This window comes from Poromitra crassiceps (genome assembly GCF_964638095.1).
Source record: "Poromitra crassiceps genome assembly, chromosome: 3".
In the NCBI taxonomy this organism is placed as follows: Eukaryota; Metazoa; Chordata; class Actinopteri; order Beryciformes; family Melamphaidae; genus Poromitra; species Poromitra crassiceps.
This window is the reverse complement of record NC_139625.1, coordinates 5074398-5090069: the sequence shown is the minus strand read 5'-3', so window position 1 is coordinate 5090069 and position 15672 is coordinate 5074398. Positions and strand designations below refer to the sequence as shown.

Sequence of the window (15672 nt, the reverse complement as noted above, 5' to 3'; positions counted from 1 at the left end):
TTTTAATTCGCCAGAGTAACCGACGTGAAATCTAGAATCAGGAAGGAATCCTGTTATAAATGGTGTATTTTGCTATTAAGGACATTTTATTGTATGTAAATAAAATACATCTTTTCCATTATCTCTGATTGTATGTAAATAAAATACATATTTTCTATTACCTCTGATTCGACCAATTTTGCAAATGCTTAGAAGAACATTCCCTTCAATGACTGGTGCTTGCAAATATTGCCCCGTTTGAGAAACAATTTAGCTGGGAATGTGTTTTCCCAGCTTATTCATATATGTGTTACACACAGCATGCATTTTCTTCAAGAGAAAATGAAAATGACTATTTAACAGCCTGCAGTCAGCAGGGTCCTCTATACATAATGGATTACCTTCCCTTTCTCAAACACCTTAATGAAGTGGAGATAGTGGAAGGTGTAGGAAGGGAACGTGCTCGGGAGGTTCTGTGCCATTAAGCATTCAACCTATTCCATTATCCATATTGTATACATTAGAGCAGGACTTAATGGTCTTTTGCTGGTTTGACTGACAACACCAGAGACAGTGAAGATAGCAGCACAGTACAATCCAGTCACTGCGTCTCCGTTACGGCTCTATGCTCATGTGGTTATACTTCTTCATTGGTTCAATCCCAATGGCTCTAAAATGTGTCTAAATTAACATCACATAGAGAGGCAAAGTGGAACGTCACTTCCTGCTTCAGCACTGTACCGGGGATTTCCATCCACCATTTATTTTCCTATAGACATTGCGTTAATAATGCTTATAAAAATAGTTGTACTTGTTCAAACCAAACGGTTCAGATATATTTAGAAACAGGAGAGACGAAAACGTTAAAAAAAAGCGGGTTTAACGAAAATATTTTTTCAATATTGTTTTTTGTTTTTTTTTGGTCAGAGTGTAGGGTCATTTGTGATCTGTATGCTCTGATGAAGGTCTTGTCGACCGAAAGCTTATCATAATAAATGTGAAATCTGTACAGATTCAAGTGTGCGGAAATTCCTCTTATATTTGTAACTCTAGTTATTTTTCCAGCACCTTGGCCGAGACTTGGCTGGGTTGAGCGGTGGCCCTCCCTCAGTGTTTTGGTCAGAGTGAAATATTCTATGGTCTCTCCCGATTCTAAATATATAGCTGAACCGTTTGGTTTGACCAAGTCAAACTATTTTATAAGCATTTTACGAAACGTCTATGGGAAAATAAATTGCGGGAGAACATCTCCGGTACAGTGCTGAAGCAGGAAGTGACGTTCACTTTGCCTCTCTATTGAAACAAGAACATATTGAATAGCTGGTTTCGACATAGCGACACTGTACCATGACATACATACATACAGTATCTCAATACAAATCAAAGAAAAAAAGTGTTGCAGACTGCAGGAAACGTGCCTTGGCTAAGATACATGAAACGACGACATCTCAACACCCAAGCACGTCAACTATGTAGTTTGCCTGCAGGGGTGCTTAATCTGGAGACATACGGTACAGTACAGTAAGTTAGGAATCATCATCATGCATAAAATGAAGAGTGGTTTCTGCAGTGTTCCACTCAGTTCAGCAGTGTACCGTACAGCTGTGCCTTGGTCAAGCTGTCCTTCCTCGTCAAGCCCGTGCTACCAAACCTTTGGTATCTTGGAGAGGTCTTCTTGGGGAGTGCGGGGCCGACGCAGAGCGCGGAGGCCGGGCGGGGCCGGGACGTGGGCCTGGGGCACGGGTAGTGCTGAAGACTGGAGGCCTCTAGGGAGCTTTGGTGTAAGGACTCTGCGGAGCTGTTGGCGCTCAGATTCACGTAGTCCTTCTTGGAACCTGCTGCTGTTGCACCTCCGCCGCTCTCCTTCTCCTTCGAGCTCCCCGAGAGGAACAGACTACACTCGGAGTCCCGGCTGTCCGCCTTGGCCCTGTACAGGGCCGCCGGAGGTTTCTCCTGCTTACGATGCCCCAGACCCGGGTGCTTGGAACTGGGACTCGGGCTGCGGCTGGCGGCGGCGGCGGCGGGCGAAGCGGGCCCCACGGCGAAACACTGGTCCAGCACGCGGCGGTGGAAGACGTCGTCCCCTTCTTGGAAGCTGCTGTAGAGGGGCCCCGCTTTGACCTCACCGGGCGGGCCCATGGCGAAGTGGCGCTCGGAGAAGCTGTACGGAGAGACGCGACCGCCCGCCACGTCGCGATAGGAAGACGAGAACGCGTGGAAGTCTTCCACGCTGAGCTGCCTCCAGCGGCCGCTCAGCTCGTCCTCGCCGGAGGCCTGGGCGTCGCCTCTGCCGTCCGCGCCGTCGCGCGCCGCCGCTCGGCCTAACCCCGAGGCGGAGCCCGCGCTGTGCGAGGAGGCCAGGCGAGGGGTGCTGGAGTGGTACGGCTCGCTGAAGCACGACGCCGTGCGCGTGTACGCCGGGGCGCCGCTCTTCTGCGGGCTCCTGGGCGACACCATGTGCTGGATGCTGCGGGACTTGGGGAAGCTCGGGCCGTCTTTATGGTACGTCGAGGACACGCCTTTGCGCTCATACTCCGCGCCGCCGCCGCCGCCGCCGTCTCGCCAGTCCATATAGAGCGCCTGGTGGGAAGAGGATAAGGTGCTGCTGGCGGTGCGGCCGCAGCCTCCGCCGAGCCCCCCCTTGTCGTCCGACGCGATGCTGAAGCTGGAGTAGGAGCTGGAGGCGGGCAGGGAGCCGGTGCCGAAGTCGTCGTCGTCGTCGTCGTCGTGCCGGCTGAACGGGGACGGGGGCTGCTGGCGCGAACTCCCCGAGTGGTAGGCCTCTTCTTCTCCTTCGTCCGGGTTGCTGTCAGTGGAGGTCCGCTGGCCGTGGAGCTGGAGCAGCCCGGTGGTGCCGGCGGCGTGGAGGTCGGCGCTCTGCCTGCGCTCCAGGTCCTGCCACCGCTCGGGGCAGTAGAGGGCGGTGTCGCTGCAGTACAGGTCGGAGGACTTGTACGAGAGGCGGCGGCGGTTCAGGTGATCCGTGCTTCCCGTCCCCGTCGGGAATCCCCCGTCCTCCTCCTCCTCCTCCTCCCGGCGCTGCGGGCTAGGAGAGCGCGTGGCCGGCCGACTGCTCCCCGGCTCGGGCTTTTCCAGGAGCTTGGCGATGACGGCTGTGGGCACGGCATCGGAGCAATCAGAGCGGCGATGTTTCTCCATGTGGGAACTGACGCGCTCCTGGAAATCCGGCGGCAGCTGAGCGAGAGAGAGAGATTGACACACGCGCAGACAAACACACACACACACACGACACACACACACACACAAGGAGCTTGATGAGGATGGGAATTTCTTCAAACAGTCTAAACAGATGTTTTGTAGAAGTGTTGCTCAAAGTGTGGCAGCTGCTGTGTGAGACATTCTCCATATTTAGTCGGTAAAGCCGTCCCTAGACTAGAGTGATAGATTTCTGACAAGTCGTTCGTTCATTATTTCTACAACTCCAATCTTTTCCTCAAACATCTTCTTTTCTCTATGCTTTCTGCATCTGCACTGCTGGTATACTGTATATATACTGTATATATATATGTATTTTTTTTTTTAGCCTGGTTCCCTCAAGGAGCGGTTCTTCAAGGATTCAAATCTATAGTTCTGCTGTATAGAAAGTACAGTAATTCATCCAGCCGGCCTCACACAGTCCAGAGCAGTTCATGGACCCCACGGGACCTGCACTGCTCAGCTCTCCTAATGCACTTGTCAGAAATGTGCTGAACACACACAAGTCGTCATGTGTGTGTGTGTGTGTGTGTCGTGTGTGTGTGTGTGTGTGTGTGTGTGTGTGTGTGTGTGTGTCGTGTGTGTCTTCCTGCTTTGGTCCCAACCTCGTTGGTCTCATTTTCTTCTTACACCTCATTTATTTGTTTGGTTCTCAATCAATAAAAGAGGAACATGAATAATATATTGGACCTTGCGTGGCGTGCTTACATTTTTCTGTTGGACTTAATTCTTTCTTTTGTCATTTCTTCCCATACATGTATTATCTCTATCGTTCTCTCTGTCTCGTTCTCTGTGCCTCTTGGTCTCTCTCCCTCTCGCTTCTCTCTCTCACACACACACACACACACTATATTATATTATGACCACGTTTGATTGGCGCGTGTCTGAGAACGCGCTTCCCGCCAATTACAGGCGGACTCCCTCTCTCTCTCTGCCTGTTAAAAGGAGGTCAGAGTCGCGGGAGGAACTCCTCCCGTCACGCCGAGTTTTCTCTTTTATTTCCTCCGCCCTTTCTTTCTTTTTTCCTTTCATCTTTCTCCTCCGGCGCGTCTGTTTTTTCTCGACCGATACGCCCTCGTGCTATCTCTCTCTCTCTTTCTCCTCCTTTCTTCGCTCCCTCGTTCTTTCTTCTGTCTACCATCAAACGAATAGCTGTTCCCCGCAGGGAGCGACTTAGATTCAAATTAAACCAGTGCTCCGGGTCTCCAGCTGGGAATAGGAAAAAAAAAAGATAACATACTCAGTTGGCTTTGTTAAGCAATAGAAGCTCTGCTCAGGGGAGGGAGGGGGGGGGCAGCATGTTTTTTAGTCTGAGCTATTTTTAGTAGCCGCTGCCTCCCCTCTCTCCCACTAGAGGGGGGAGGCAGGTGAGGCTACAGGGGGGAAACGCAATACAATTATAGCCGACTATGCACTTCCTGTAAGCCAGCTCAGCACCAATTGATATCGGAAGCAAATCTTAATTAACATTCATACTGTATTGATATTAATGTGACAGAATACAGATTATGCAGGTCCCATTGTTCGTTGCTGAAATCAATGCTTGGCTGAGTTATGATGGATTTCACATATATATATATATATATATATATATATATATATATATATATATATATATATATATATATATATACTATTACTGACATTGATCAGCATTGTTTGAGGATTTGATTGTCTTTTTGAGTCTCTCTCCAATATTTCTTTCAAATCATTGCCAATTGTTCAATTCAAATTGCTTGTAAGAGGTTTAAGATTTCCATTTATTATAAATGTAAAAAAACAAACAAAGCTAGACCAGTATACTATGGATGCACCGATATGAAAATCTTGATCGATAACCGATATTTACCCATGTCGATATGATCTGTATAAAAACACATTTCTATGATAATCAAATGTTGTACATACTGAAAAACACATGTAAACACTGTGAATTTGAAAAACTAATACATTTCTTTATTAACAAAACATATGGAAGAGCCCATAAATAATAGATTTACCACATTGTTTCCTCTCAATGGGAAAATGTTGGCTGATACCGATAAGCGTTGTTAATATTGCAACATCGGGCCGATGCCGATATGTTAAAAAATGACTAACATCGGCCGATACCGATATGATTGCCGATATATTGTGCATCCCTAACAGTATACCACCATTCCATGTCTCACTAAATTCATTCACATTATATAGAATTGTAAAATATAACTATATTATATCTCATAAAATATAGACAATTACGATGAATTCTCTGTTGCCCTCATTCTTTTATAATATGGCTGACAATGATGAATGTGTATTTAAAGCTAAAAATGTCTTTGTTCACTTCAGTCGATTATCAACCCTGATAGAGAGTAATATCACTTTTGTTCTTAACTTGTGTGAGTCAGCTGTGGTCTTACTACAGCCTCTCCCTATTCATTATGCACAGACAAAATTAGAAGCCATAACAGACGCTACTTTAGACAGCGTGAGTGAAGAGGCTGTGAGCACCGTGACTCTAACTTAAAGTCGAGCTGAACCCAAAAATGATTTTTATTTTTATTTTAGTCAAAATACCTGGGTATTCAGTGCACCTATTTATTAATGTATGCAAAGAAAATCACAAAAATCAAAATTTCTTTAGTTTTTGTCGCCCCTCGGAGATTCCAGGCGTGCAGGCAGCACTCATGCATCGGATTGTCCGCTCCGCTCCACACAGAACTAGCTGGCTGCCTGGTACTCTGCGGATCCCACTCGCGTAGCACCACAACACGCCGAATCCCACTCGATTTGGGTAGCGGAACACGCCAGGATTGGCCAAAGCCAAATCCTGTCCCCAAAATTGTCAAATCAAATCATCGAGCTACTATGGCCCGCCTTTCAGCCTGTCATCTCAGACAAGTTTAGTTTTTAGGTCTGAAACGTGACTTTGACCCACGCGCCACTTGGGCTCCGTTGGGTTTATCTCGTCTTTAAGGCCTATGTCCACCAGCTGCGGTACGGCTCTGTGCAGCTGCATGAACAGACCCACACCCATGTCGTCTTGTCAGACGCATGCGGGAGCCGACAAGAATAGAACATGTGCGGTTTTTTTTGTTTTGTTTTTTGCCGGATCAGATGCGTTGCCGATCTATTAACTCATTCCCCGCCAGAGGTTCAAAGGAAAAGTCACTAGCCACCGCCAGGGTTTCTGATCATTTTCACTCATTTTCCAAGAGCTACAGAATATTATCTTCTATCACTATGTAAACACTGAATATCCAAAAAGAAAGAAGAGAGCCAGGGGGGGGGGGGGTTGATTCTAGCTTCATCCGTTCTTTAGTTATTGACACATGAATGTAGGTCGTGTTCACTGAAAACGTCCGTCTCTCCACAAAAAGTTGAGAAAAGGGCATTTTTGTAAATGAAGTCATCTTCACAGGCCCTGAACCGAATAAATGTATTTTGATGGCAGATACTGGCCGGTGTTACACTCAACTATGATCCCCATAATGATTTGATTTCCCCTTCCGGTCAAACACGCCCCTGGGCACAGCTTTTACTGTAACACCGGTGTGAGAAAGAGATTCACCCCCTGCTATGGAGAGAGGGGAGCCGGGTCACGCGTTCGTTTTGCAGGGGGGGGGGGGGTTGGACTGGTTGTCTGTGTATAAAGGTCAGGAGAAAATCTACCGGCTGAAATGTGCATGGTGTCAAGAGTTTAGGAACTGGATTACTAATTCCTGAGGACAAGTGACTTGTGGACGTGTTGTCATCGCCAGCAGCGTGGTGAAAAGAAAATCCTTCATGTTTGAGTGACAGACATATTCATTCATTGCGCCCAGCCTTACTACATAATATAAAGACCCAGTGGGAGGAGGATCTGGGTGAGGAGATTTCCGAGGAACTGTGGGAGGACATTCTGCATCGGGTTCACTCCTCATCTATTTGCGCTAGATTCGGTCTGACCCAATGCAAAATCCTTCACCGTGTTCACTTCACTAAGGTCAGACGTTCTAGGATTTATAATGATGTTGACCCTACATGTGACCGATGTCGCCGGGCTCCTGCTACATATATTCACATGTTTTGGACTTGCCCTTCCCTGTACAGTTATTGGCTGGACATTTTTAAATCAATTTCAGACTGTACTGGGACCCAATTTGAACCAACAGCTATTACAGCATTGTTTGGGGTTCTGCCTCACACTCTGCCGCTTCCGAAATATAAAGCAGACTTTGTTGCTTTTGTAACTTTATTAGCTAGACGTCTGATTTTGCTTAGGTGGAAGTCAACTGCACCCCCCTCTCATTCCGCATGGATCAGGGACATTCTTTATTTTGTTAAAGTTGAAAAAATCAGGTGCTCTGTAAATGGCTCACTTGCCAAATTTGATCAAACCTGGGGCCCCTTTTTTACACACGTTAAAAAGTTGGAGTTTACTGCCATTCCAGAGTAACAGTCTTTCATGCACAGATGGTGGGTTTGGAATGTATCATTCTGTATCATGTAAATTTAGTATAGATTTTTTTTTTCTTTTCTTCTTGGTGACCAATATGTACGTTTTGTGTTGTTTGTTTGTGTTGGTGTTGTTTTTTATGTTTCTGTCACCGGATTGTGCAAGATTTCGTTCTTCTGCATACTATATTTGACACAATATCAAAGCGTGACAAATGACCTTTTGAACACCTGTATGTTGTTGAAAAACTAATAAACAAATCTGAGAAGAAGAAAAAAAGACGCCAATGGCGGGGGAATGAGTTAACGGGCGAGAGTCTGTTTCAGCAGCGGTACCGGGTGGTACCGGGCAGCGGTACCGGAGCTGGTGGACATTGGGCTTTACTGTGCAGCAGCCGTACATCAGATCGCGGCAATACGTAATTTTGTAGGCGGCACATGTTCCCGCCCCCTTTTAGAGGGAAAACACAAGCCGTACAAAAGCTGTAAAAAAAAGAACGTCATGTGTGACATGAGTCACATGATTTTAGATGGGTCCAAAGTAATATTTCCGGTGTATCTTGCTCATTCTATGGCCAGACGAGTTGTAATATATTGTCATGTCATGGTGTTTTGGGGTCATTAATAAACGAGATTGATTCTGTTATTTTTCTATACTTTTTTTTTGGTACTGCTATTCTACATTGAAGTCAACGGGGAGAGGCTTGTGTTTCCCCCCTAAAAGGGGGGCGGGGCCTAATTGCCGATCGGATGTATCGTCTGTGACCACTCACTGTGGCTTGTAATGGCTCACAGTGAGCCATTATATTATATAATATATAGATTATAGATTATTATATACAGCACAGGATTATATACAGCACAGGATTATATACAGCACAGGATCTGATTCTCTTTCATCTGATCAATTATTGAATTTGAACTATCTGCAGCATTCTGCTACTGTGAACTTTTTCCACAAATATTTGCAATTCTTTTTTCTCCCCCGCCCCATTCGAATGGTGGAATTTAAAACCCATATCAGCATAGCTTTGAAGAGCAACTGGGTTCATTGCAACACAAATTTGAATTGACAACCTGCCATTGCTATTTATAGCTGGCGCACATTATATGAATGCATTGGTTGCAACGGTGCTGGGGAACTCACCTCAGACATCTTGTGGGCTCTGTAGTGAGACTTGGAGCATTGCAGCAGCTGGGCTGCCAGGTTGCAGTCTTTCCTGTACAAGTCCTGAAAGTGGCAGAAAGATTTTGTCAAAGTGATGGAGGTGGGAGGTGGGTGATGGAGGTGGGTGATGGAGGTGGGAGGTGGGTGATGGTGGTGGGAGGTGGGTGATGGAGGTGGTGGTGATGGAGGTGGGAGGTGGGTGATGGTGGTGGGAGGTGGGTGATGGAGGTGGGAGGTGGGTGATGGTGGTGGGAGGTGGGTGATGGTGGTGGGAGGTGGGTGATGGTGGTGGGAGGTGGGAGGTGGGTGATGGTGGTGGGTGGTGGGAGGTGGGTGATGGTGGTGGGAGGTGGGTGGTGGGAGGTGGGTGATGGAGGTGGGTGATGGTGGTGGAAGGTGGGTGGTGGGAGGTGGGTGATGGTGGTGGGAGGTGGGTGATGGTGGTGGGAGGTGGGAGGTGGGTGATGGTGGTGGGTGATGGTGGTGGGAGGTGGGTGATGGTGGTGGGTGATGGTGGTGGGAGGTGGGTGGTGGGAGGTGGGTGATGGTGGTGGGAGGTGGGTGATGGAGGTGGGTGGTGGAAGGTGGGTGATGGTGGTGGGTGATGGTGGTGGGAGGTGGGTGATGGTGGTGGGTGATGGTGGTGGGAGGTGGGTGATGGTGGTGGGTGATGGTGGTGGGAGGTGGGTGATGGAGGTGGGAGGTGGGTGATGGTGGTGGGAGGTGGGTGATGGTGGTGGGAGGTGGGTGATGGTGGTGGGTGATGGAGGTGGGAGGTGGGTGATGGAGGTGGGTGATGGTGGTGGGAGGTGGGTGATGGTGGTGGGAGGTGGGTGATGGTGGTGGGAGGTGGGAGGTGGGTGATGGTGTTGGGTGGTGGGTGATGGTGGTGGGAGGTGGGTGATGGTGGTGGGAGGTGGGTGATGGTGGTGGGAGGTGGGAGGTGGGTGGTGGGAGGTGGGTGATGGAGGTGGGTGATGGTGGTGGGAGGTGGGTGGTGGGAGGTGGGTGATGGTGGTGGGAGGTGGGTGATGGTGGTGGGAGGTGGGAGGTGGGTGATGGTGGTGGGTGATGGTGGTGGGTGATGGTGGTGGGAGGTGGGTGATGGTGGTGGGTGATGGTGGTGGGTGATGGTGGTGGGAGGTGGGAGGTGGGTGATGGTGGTGGGTGATGGTGGTGGGTGATGGTGGTGGGAGGTGGGAGGTGGGTGATGGTGGTGGGTGATGGTGGTGGGTGATGGTGGTGGGAGGTGGGTGATGGTGGTGGGTGATGGTGGTGGGTGATGGTGGTGGGAGGTGGGTGATGGTGGTGGGTGATGGTGGTGGGTGATGGTGGTGGGAGGTGGGTGATGGTGGTGGGTGATGGTGGTGGGTGATGGTGGTGGGAGGTGGGTGATGGTGGTGGGTGATGGTGGTGGGTGATGGTGGTGGGAGGTGGGTGATGGTGGTGGGTGATGGTGGTGGGAGGTGGGTGATGGTGGTGGGTGATGGTGGTGGGAGGTGGGTGATGGTGGTGGGTGATGGTGGTGGGAGGTGGGTGATGGTGGTGGGTGATGGTGGTGGGTGATGGTGGTGGGTGATGGTGGTGGGTGATGGTGGTGGGTGATGGTGGTGGGTGATGGTGGTGGGTGATGGTGGTGGGTGATGGTGGTGGGTGATGGTGGTGGGAGGTGGGTGATGGTGGTGGGAGGTGGGTGATGGTGGTGGGAGGTGGGTGATGGTGGTGGGAGGTGGGTGATGGTGGTGGGTGATGGTGGTGGGAGGTGGGTGATGGTGGTGGGAGGTGGGTGATGGTGGTGGGTGATGGTGGTGGGAGGTGGGTGATGGTGGTGGGAGGTGGGTGATGGTGGTGGGTGATGGTGGTGGGAGGTGGGTGATGGTGGTCGGAGGTGGGTGATGGTGGTGGGAGGTGGGTGATGGTGGTGGGTGATGGTGGTGGGAGGTGGGTGATGGTGGTGGGTGATGGTGGTGGGTGATGGTGGTGGGTGATGGTGGTGGGTGATGGTGGTGGGTGATGGTGGTGGGTGATGGTGGTGGGTGATGGTGGTGGGTGATGGTGGTGGGTGATGGTGGTGGGAGGTGGGTGATGGTGGTGGGAGGTGGGTGATGGTGGTGGGAGGTGGGTGATGGTGGTGGGAGGTGGGTGATGGTGGTGGGTGATGGTGGTGGGAGGTGGGTGATGGTGGTGGGAGGTGGGTGATGGTGGTGGGTGATGGTGGTGGGAGGTGGGTGATGGTGGTGGGAGGTGGGTGATGGTGGTGGGTGATGGTGGTGGGAGGTGGGTGATGGTGGTCGGAGGTGGGTGATGGTGGTGGGAGGTGGGTGATGGTGGTGGGTGATGGTGGTGGGAGGTGGGTGATGGTGGTGGGTGATGGTGGTGGTAGCCTAATGGCCTAAGAAGCAAGCTTGTGAGCAGTTCAGTTATCACCTACTTTTGTAAACGTAAAAAGAAGAAGAAAAAAAAAGGTACTCTTTGTTACTTTTCGAAAAGAGAACGTGATGTCATCATCATGTGATATTTCCCATGCAATTCAAACTTGAGTTCAAACTCACTTCTTTCAACTAGAAAAATTGGAAATGACAAAATAAAGTGCACATCTTTTCTGATGACTGACCTGTTCACTGTGAATGCCTCCACAATTGGCCAATTTGTCATTGTCCAATTTCTCATACTTTTATTTTATTTTATTTTATTTTATTTTATTGTTACCTTTATTTCTACAGAGGGAGTCTCACTGAGAGCAGCGCTCTCTCTTTCAGCAGATTATGATTATTATTATTAACTCCACAGAACTTTTTCACTATAATACATCTGCTATCTGGCCGGCCACAGTCTCTACTCATTACATTAGACTTGTCTGAAATAGGCCTGCCAGCCACTAATCTGCACCCTCTAGTCTAAGGCCATGTTCACACTACAGGCAAATCCGATTTGCTGCTAAAGTCATTAATCATCATTATCTTGATTGGTTTCCCAAATCTGATTTGGGAGTGTGTCCGCACTGCCACAAATCTGATTTGGGCAAGTGTTCAAGTCGGATCTGTGTGTCCAGACCTCCATATGTGGTTTGGGACAAGTGACACAAATCAGACTTGGAGCGTCCAGACTCATAAAACCAATCTGGATAGAATCATTAATAGGCCATTAAAGTTCACAAATCAGATTTGGCCTAGTCTCGGCTCCCAGACGTTTGGTGAGCTGCGCCACCAAACGTCTGGGAATTTCACTGTCAGAAACTGTCTGTCCGAGCCCGGCGAGAACGGCCGGCAGCAGACACGCCTACATTTATTATTAGAATTTTATTTGGTAGCGGCAATGCAATGTTTCATAGTTCCAATATAGAGCAAGACACCGATGTGCTGCAAAGAGAGTTTATACCTGTTGTTTATTTTACCATAATGTTTCCTACCCGGAAGTGGTCCGCTTGCTACTGTGAGTCATCAACAGGCTCTGGAACGTTAGCCCCGGGAGTCGGGTTTATCGCTGGGGGAAAGACCTCTAGCCGCCGGGGCCGGATGAAACACGTCCTATTAACAGGTTATGTTTGTTTCTAAGTGATTAATATGTTTCTCCGCAAACGCGGCGATGTTTTACGAGACACGGGTTCTGCATGAGCGTCATTGCCCCCAGAAAGCAGGCCCGCCCACAACACTCATGATTGGTTCTCCGATGCAAGGCTTCCAACAGCGCCACCTAACGTTATGCAAAGATTTAAATGGTAATATTCTCAGTCTTACAGGAGTGAAACCGATTAAGACTGAGGGCTGAGTCTAGATTTGGCCTCCTAGTCTGAACATGGCCTAATAAGCTCATGTCGCTTTGTCTCTTTCTCTCTTTCTGTCTTTCTTTCTTCCTTTGGCAACAGCGACTGTAAATGTTATTGTGCTCAGTTTTGTTGTCTGTGTCTTTGTGTGTCTGAGGTGTGTGGGCGTGTGAATGTGTGGTTGGTTGGTAGGTTTTTTTAAGCAGTAAACACCTTTCTTTCTTTCCTTCCTTCCTTCCTTCCTTGCTTGCTTGCTTCCTCCTTTTTTCTATCTTTTTCTGATTCCCTCCCCCATTTTCTCCCCAATTGCACTTGCCCAATTTCCCCCGCTGCTGCCCCGGTCGCTGCTCCACCCTCTGCCGATCTAGGGAGAGCCGTAGACTAGCACCATGCTTCCTCTGACACATGCACAGTTGCCAGCCGCTTCTTTTCACCTGACAGCAGGGAGTTTCACCGGCAGGATGTTTAGCAACGTGGGCGGATCACGCTATTCCCACCAGTTCCCTTCTCTTTCTATCTTTAAAGAGCTTGGTGCAGTTTAGTTGCATTCATATGTGGGGCTTTTATAGAGCAATTAGGATTCTTTTTTGTTTTTTGTTTTTCCCCCACACACATACAGCTGCATCTAGACTGGTTTTTGTGAAGCATCTGGCACGCGCAGATAAAAACTCTTAAATCTAGCAATAACACCTGTGATGTTTTTAATAAACAATAAACGTTCCCTCGGGTCATTACATCCATATGCCGAGCGTCTGTCCATCCGTCTTATCCGCCTGAAACCAGTCTAGAGCCGGGTTAGATGAGCTGAGATGGTCGGTCGGCTGCGGTCTCTGGTTCTCCAAAATGATATTTCCAAATAGGTGTTATTTTGAAAAACCGATATTACTTGGGGTCTACTAGTTTCAGTCCTAGTCATGTTTGACAAACTGAAACTATTAAAACGTCATAAAGTGCCATATTAACCTTAGATAGAGCCCAAGCTAGACAGTTGCCTTCGGGAAAAAATGGCGTCGCGGATTATTCTTCTGCTTGCTTCAGTGCCGAAATGCATTCTGGGCAGTGTTGAATTATCGTACCAGAGGTTCATTGATCAAATACGATCAATACGATAATTATCGTATGTCTGGTGTTTTGGAAAGTTTTCTGCTGTACACATTGACTGTATATTATTATTGTTACAATCAATACAGTAGCCCGAGTGACGTCACAGGTGTTATCTGCCCAGGTGGCGTTTTTGTGTGTGTGCATGTGGCATTATAATGCCACCTTTTTCTCCAGATTTCTGCCATGGGGGCATATTTAAATTTTGTTTTTTGGGGGGTATTTTCATAAGAATCTTGAGTCCTAACTGTATTTTTTTTTTACCTGCACCACATTCTATAAGGTCATTTCTCCCATTTGGTTTATAACACCACCACCCTGACACGACTTCCACTAACATCAAAGCCTGCTCTCCGAGAGGTTCACCTCCCCCCACTACTTATTGACCGCTTTCCAAATCACTTTATTTCTTTTCATTTTGTCACCATGGGACATTTGGGATCCCTGGCGTTTCTTGTGGCTGTTAGGCTACAGTACAAATGGCTCTCTGACTGAGAGTACATTTGGGATCCCTGGTGTTTCTTGTGGCTGGTAGGCTACAGTACAAATGGCTCTCTGACTGAGAGTACATTTGGGGTCCCTGGTGTTTCTTTCTTGTGGCTGGTAGGCTACAGTACAAATGGCTCTCTGACTGAGAGTACATTTGGGATCCCTGGTGTTTCTTGTGGCTGGTAGGCTACAGTACAAATGGCTCTCTGACTGAGAGTACATTTGTGATCCCTGGTGTTTCTTGTGGTTGGTAGGCGGCTACAGTACAAATGGCTCTATGACTGAGAGTACATTTGGGATCCCTGGTGTTTCTTGTGGCTGGTAGGCTACAGTACAAATGGCCGTCTGACTGAGAGCTCGGTGATGTCAGTCACTGCTGGCTGTGCGCCCTTTCTCCCCCGTGAGTGTCAGCCAGAGCGATGTGCTTCCAGCTGGTTCAGAGCCAAACTTAGAGGTCTTATGATGACGTCTTAACATATTGTAGTTCTATATTTGCAGTCAGGGCAAAATGTCAAGTAATTTCTGTCTTGCTTGTGACTATTTGAACAGATGGCGACAGCTCCGTGTGGCCCTGTATCAGACGGGGAGTGTCACACAGTCGAATAAAAATACATATGACTCATTATAGATTTGTTGGATTCGTCATGTCGAGCAACATAGAGTTCATAATACACCTTATTTCGTCTGACTTGTTCATTTCTCCCTCTGAGGCGTCACACATTTAGCGGGTGATTTGATTCATTCCCATGTTATGAGCGGTGAATTCAACGCTTGTTCTCTGGAGGACGCGGCTGCCTTGCTGCCGGCTCCGATGGGGCAAGCTCCCCTCCCACTCACGATGAACCTTGACCCCAATCAGCGTGGCTGGATCTGGAGGGATTGTGAGAATACTCCATGGGTCAGAAGAAGCAGTCCACCTTACCAGAGCCCACAGAGAGAAAGACCCCGAGGTAAAAGCACTTCAAAGAGAGGGAGGCACCAGATTGCCACATGGCCCTGAGCTCACATCCATTGATTTCCAAATAATCCCTCCAAATCTATCTATCTATCTATCTCTCCCTCCGCTGTGCCACCTTGGAGCTCATATAGTGCAGATGTCCCTTACAGAAAACCCCCGTGAACTTCACATGTGCAATTTCACATGGGATCACATGTGAAAACATGTTAAATTTCACACGTGACAACATGTGGAACACATGTGAAACATGCTTTGCCCATGGGAAGTGTGTGGTTTTGGAACGTTTTCACATGTGAAATGTATGAGACCCATGTAAATTCCCATGTGAAACACATGTGAATGTTGTTTTCCACATGTAGAAAACATGTTGCTATACAACATGTGGCCAAACATGTTATCACATGTTATAACATGTGATAACGTGTTTTTCCACATGTGAAAATGTTCCAAAACCACACGCTTCCCATGGGTTTCACATGTGTCCACATGTTCACCACATGTGGACATGATGTGGTGAAACATGGCTTCTTCACATGGCTATCTGTTCTTTGCCATCCCTACCCCAAACCCAAAACCTAA

The 15672-nt window shown here is 48.3% G+C and overlaps 1 protein-coding gene across 1 annotated transcript in view; it reads right to left on the bottom strand.

The window, feature by feature from the left end:
• Positions 1-1557: 1557 nt before the first annotated feature.
• LOC310774174 (brain-enriched guanylate kinase-associated protein-like) overlaps positions 1558-15672 on the bottom strand; it is a gene marked incomplete at both ends in the record, with an annotated part of 56010 nt that continues 41895 nt past the window's right edge. The window contains 2 exons of the mRNA XM_083634252.1: positions 1558-3174; positions 8762-8845. Coding sequence (XP_083490378.1) covers positions 1558-3174; positions 8762-8845 — 1701 coding nt within the window. The remainder of the gene's footprint in view (positions 3175-8761; positions 8846-15672) is intronic.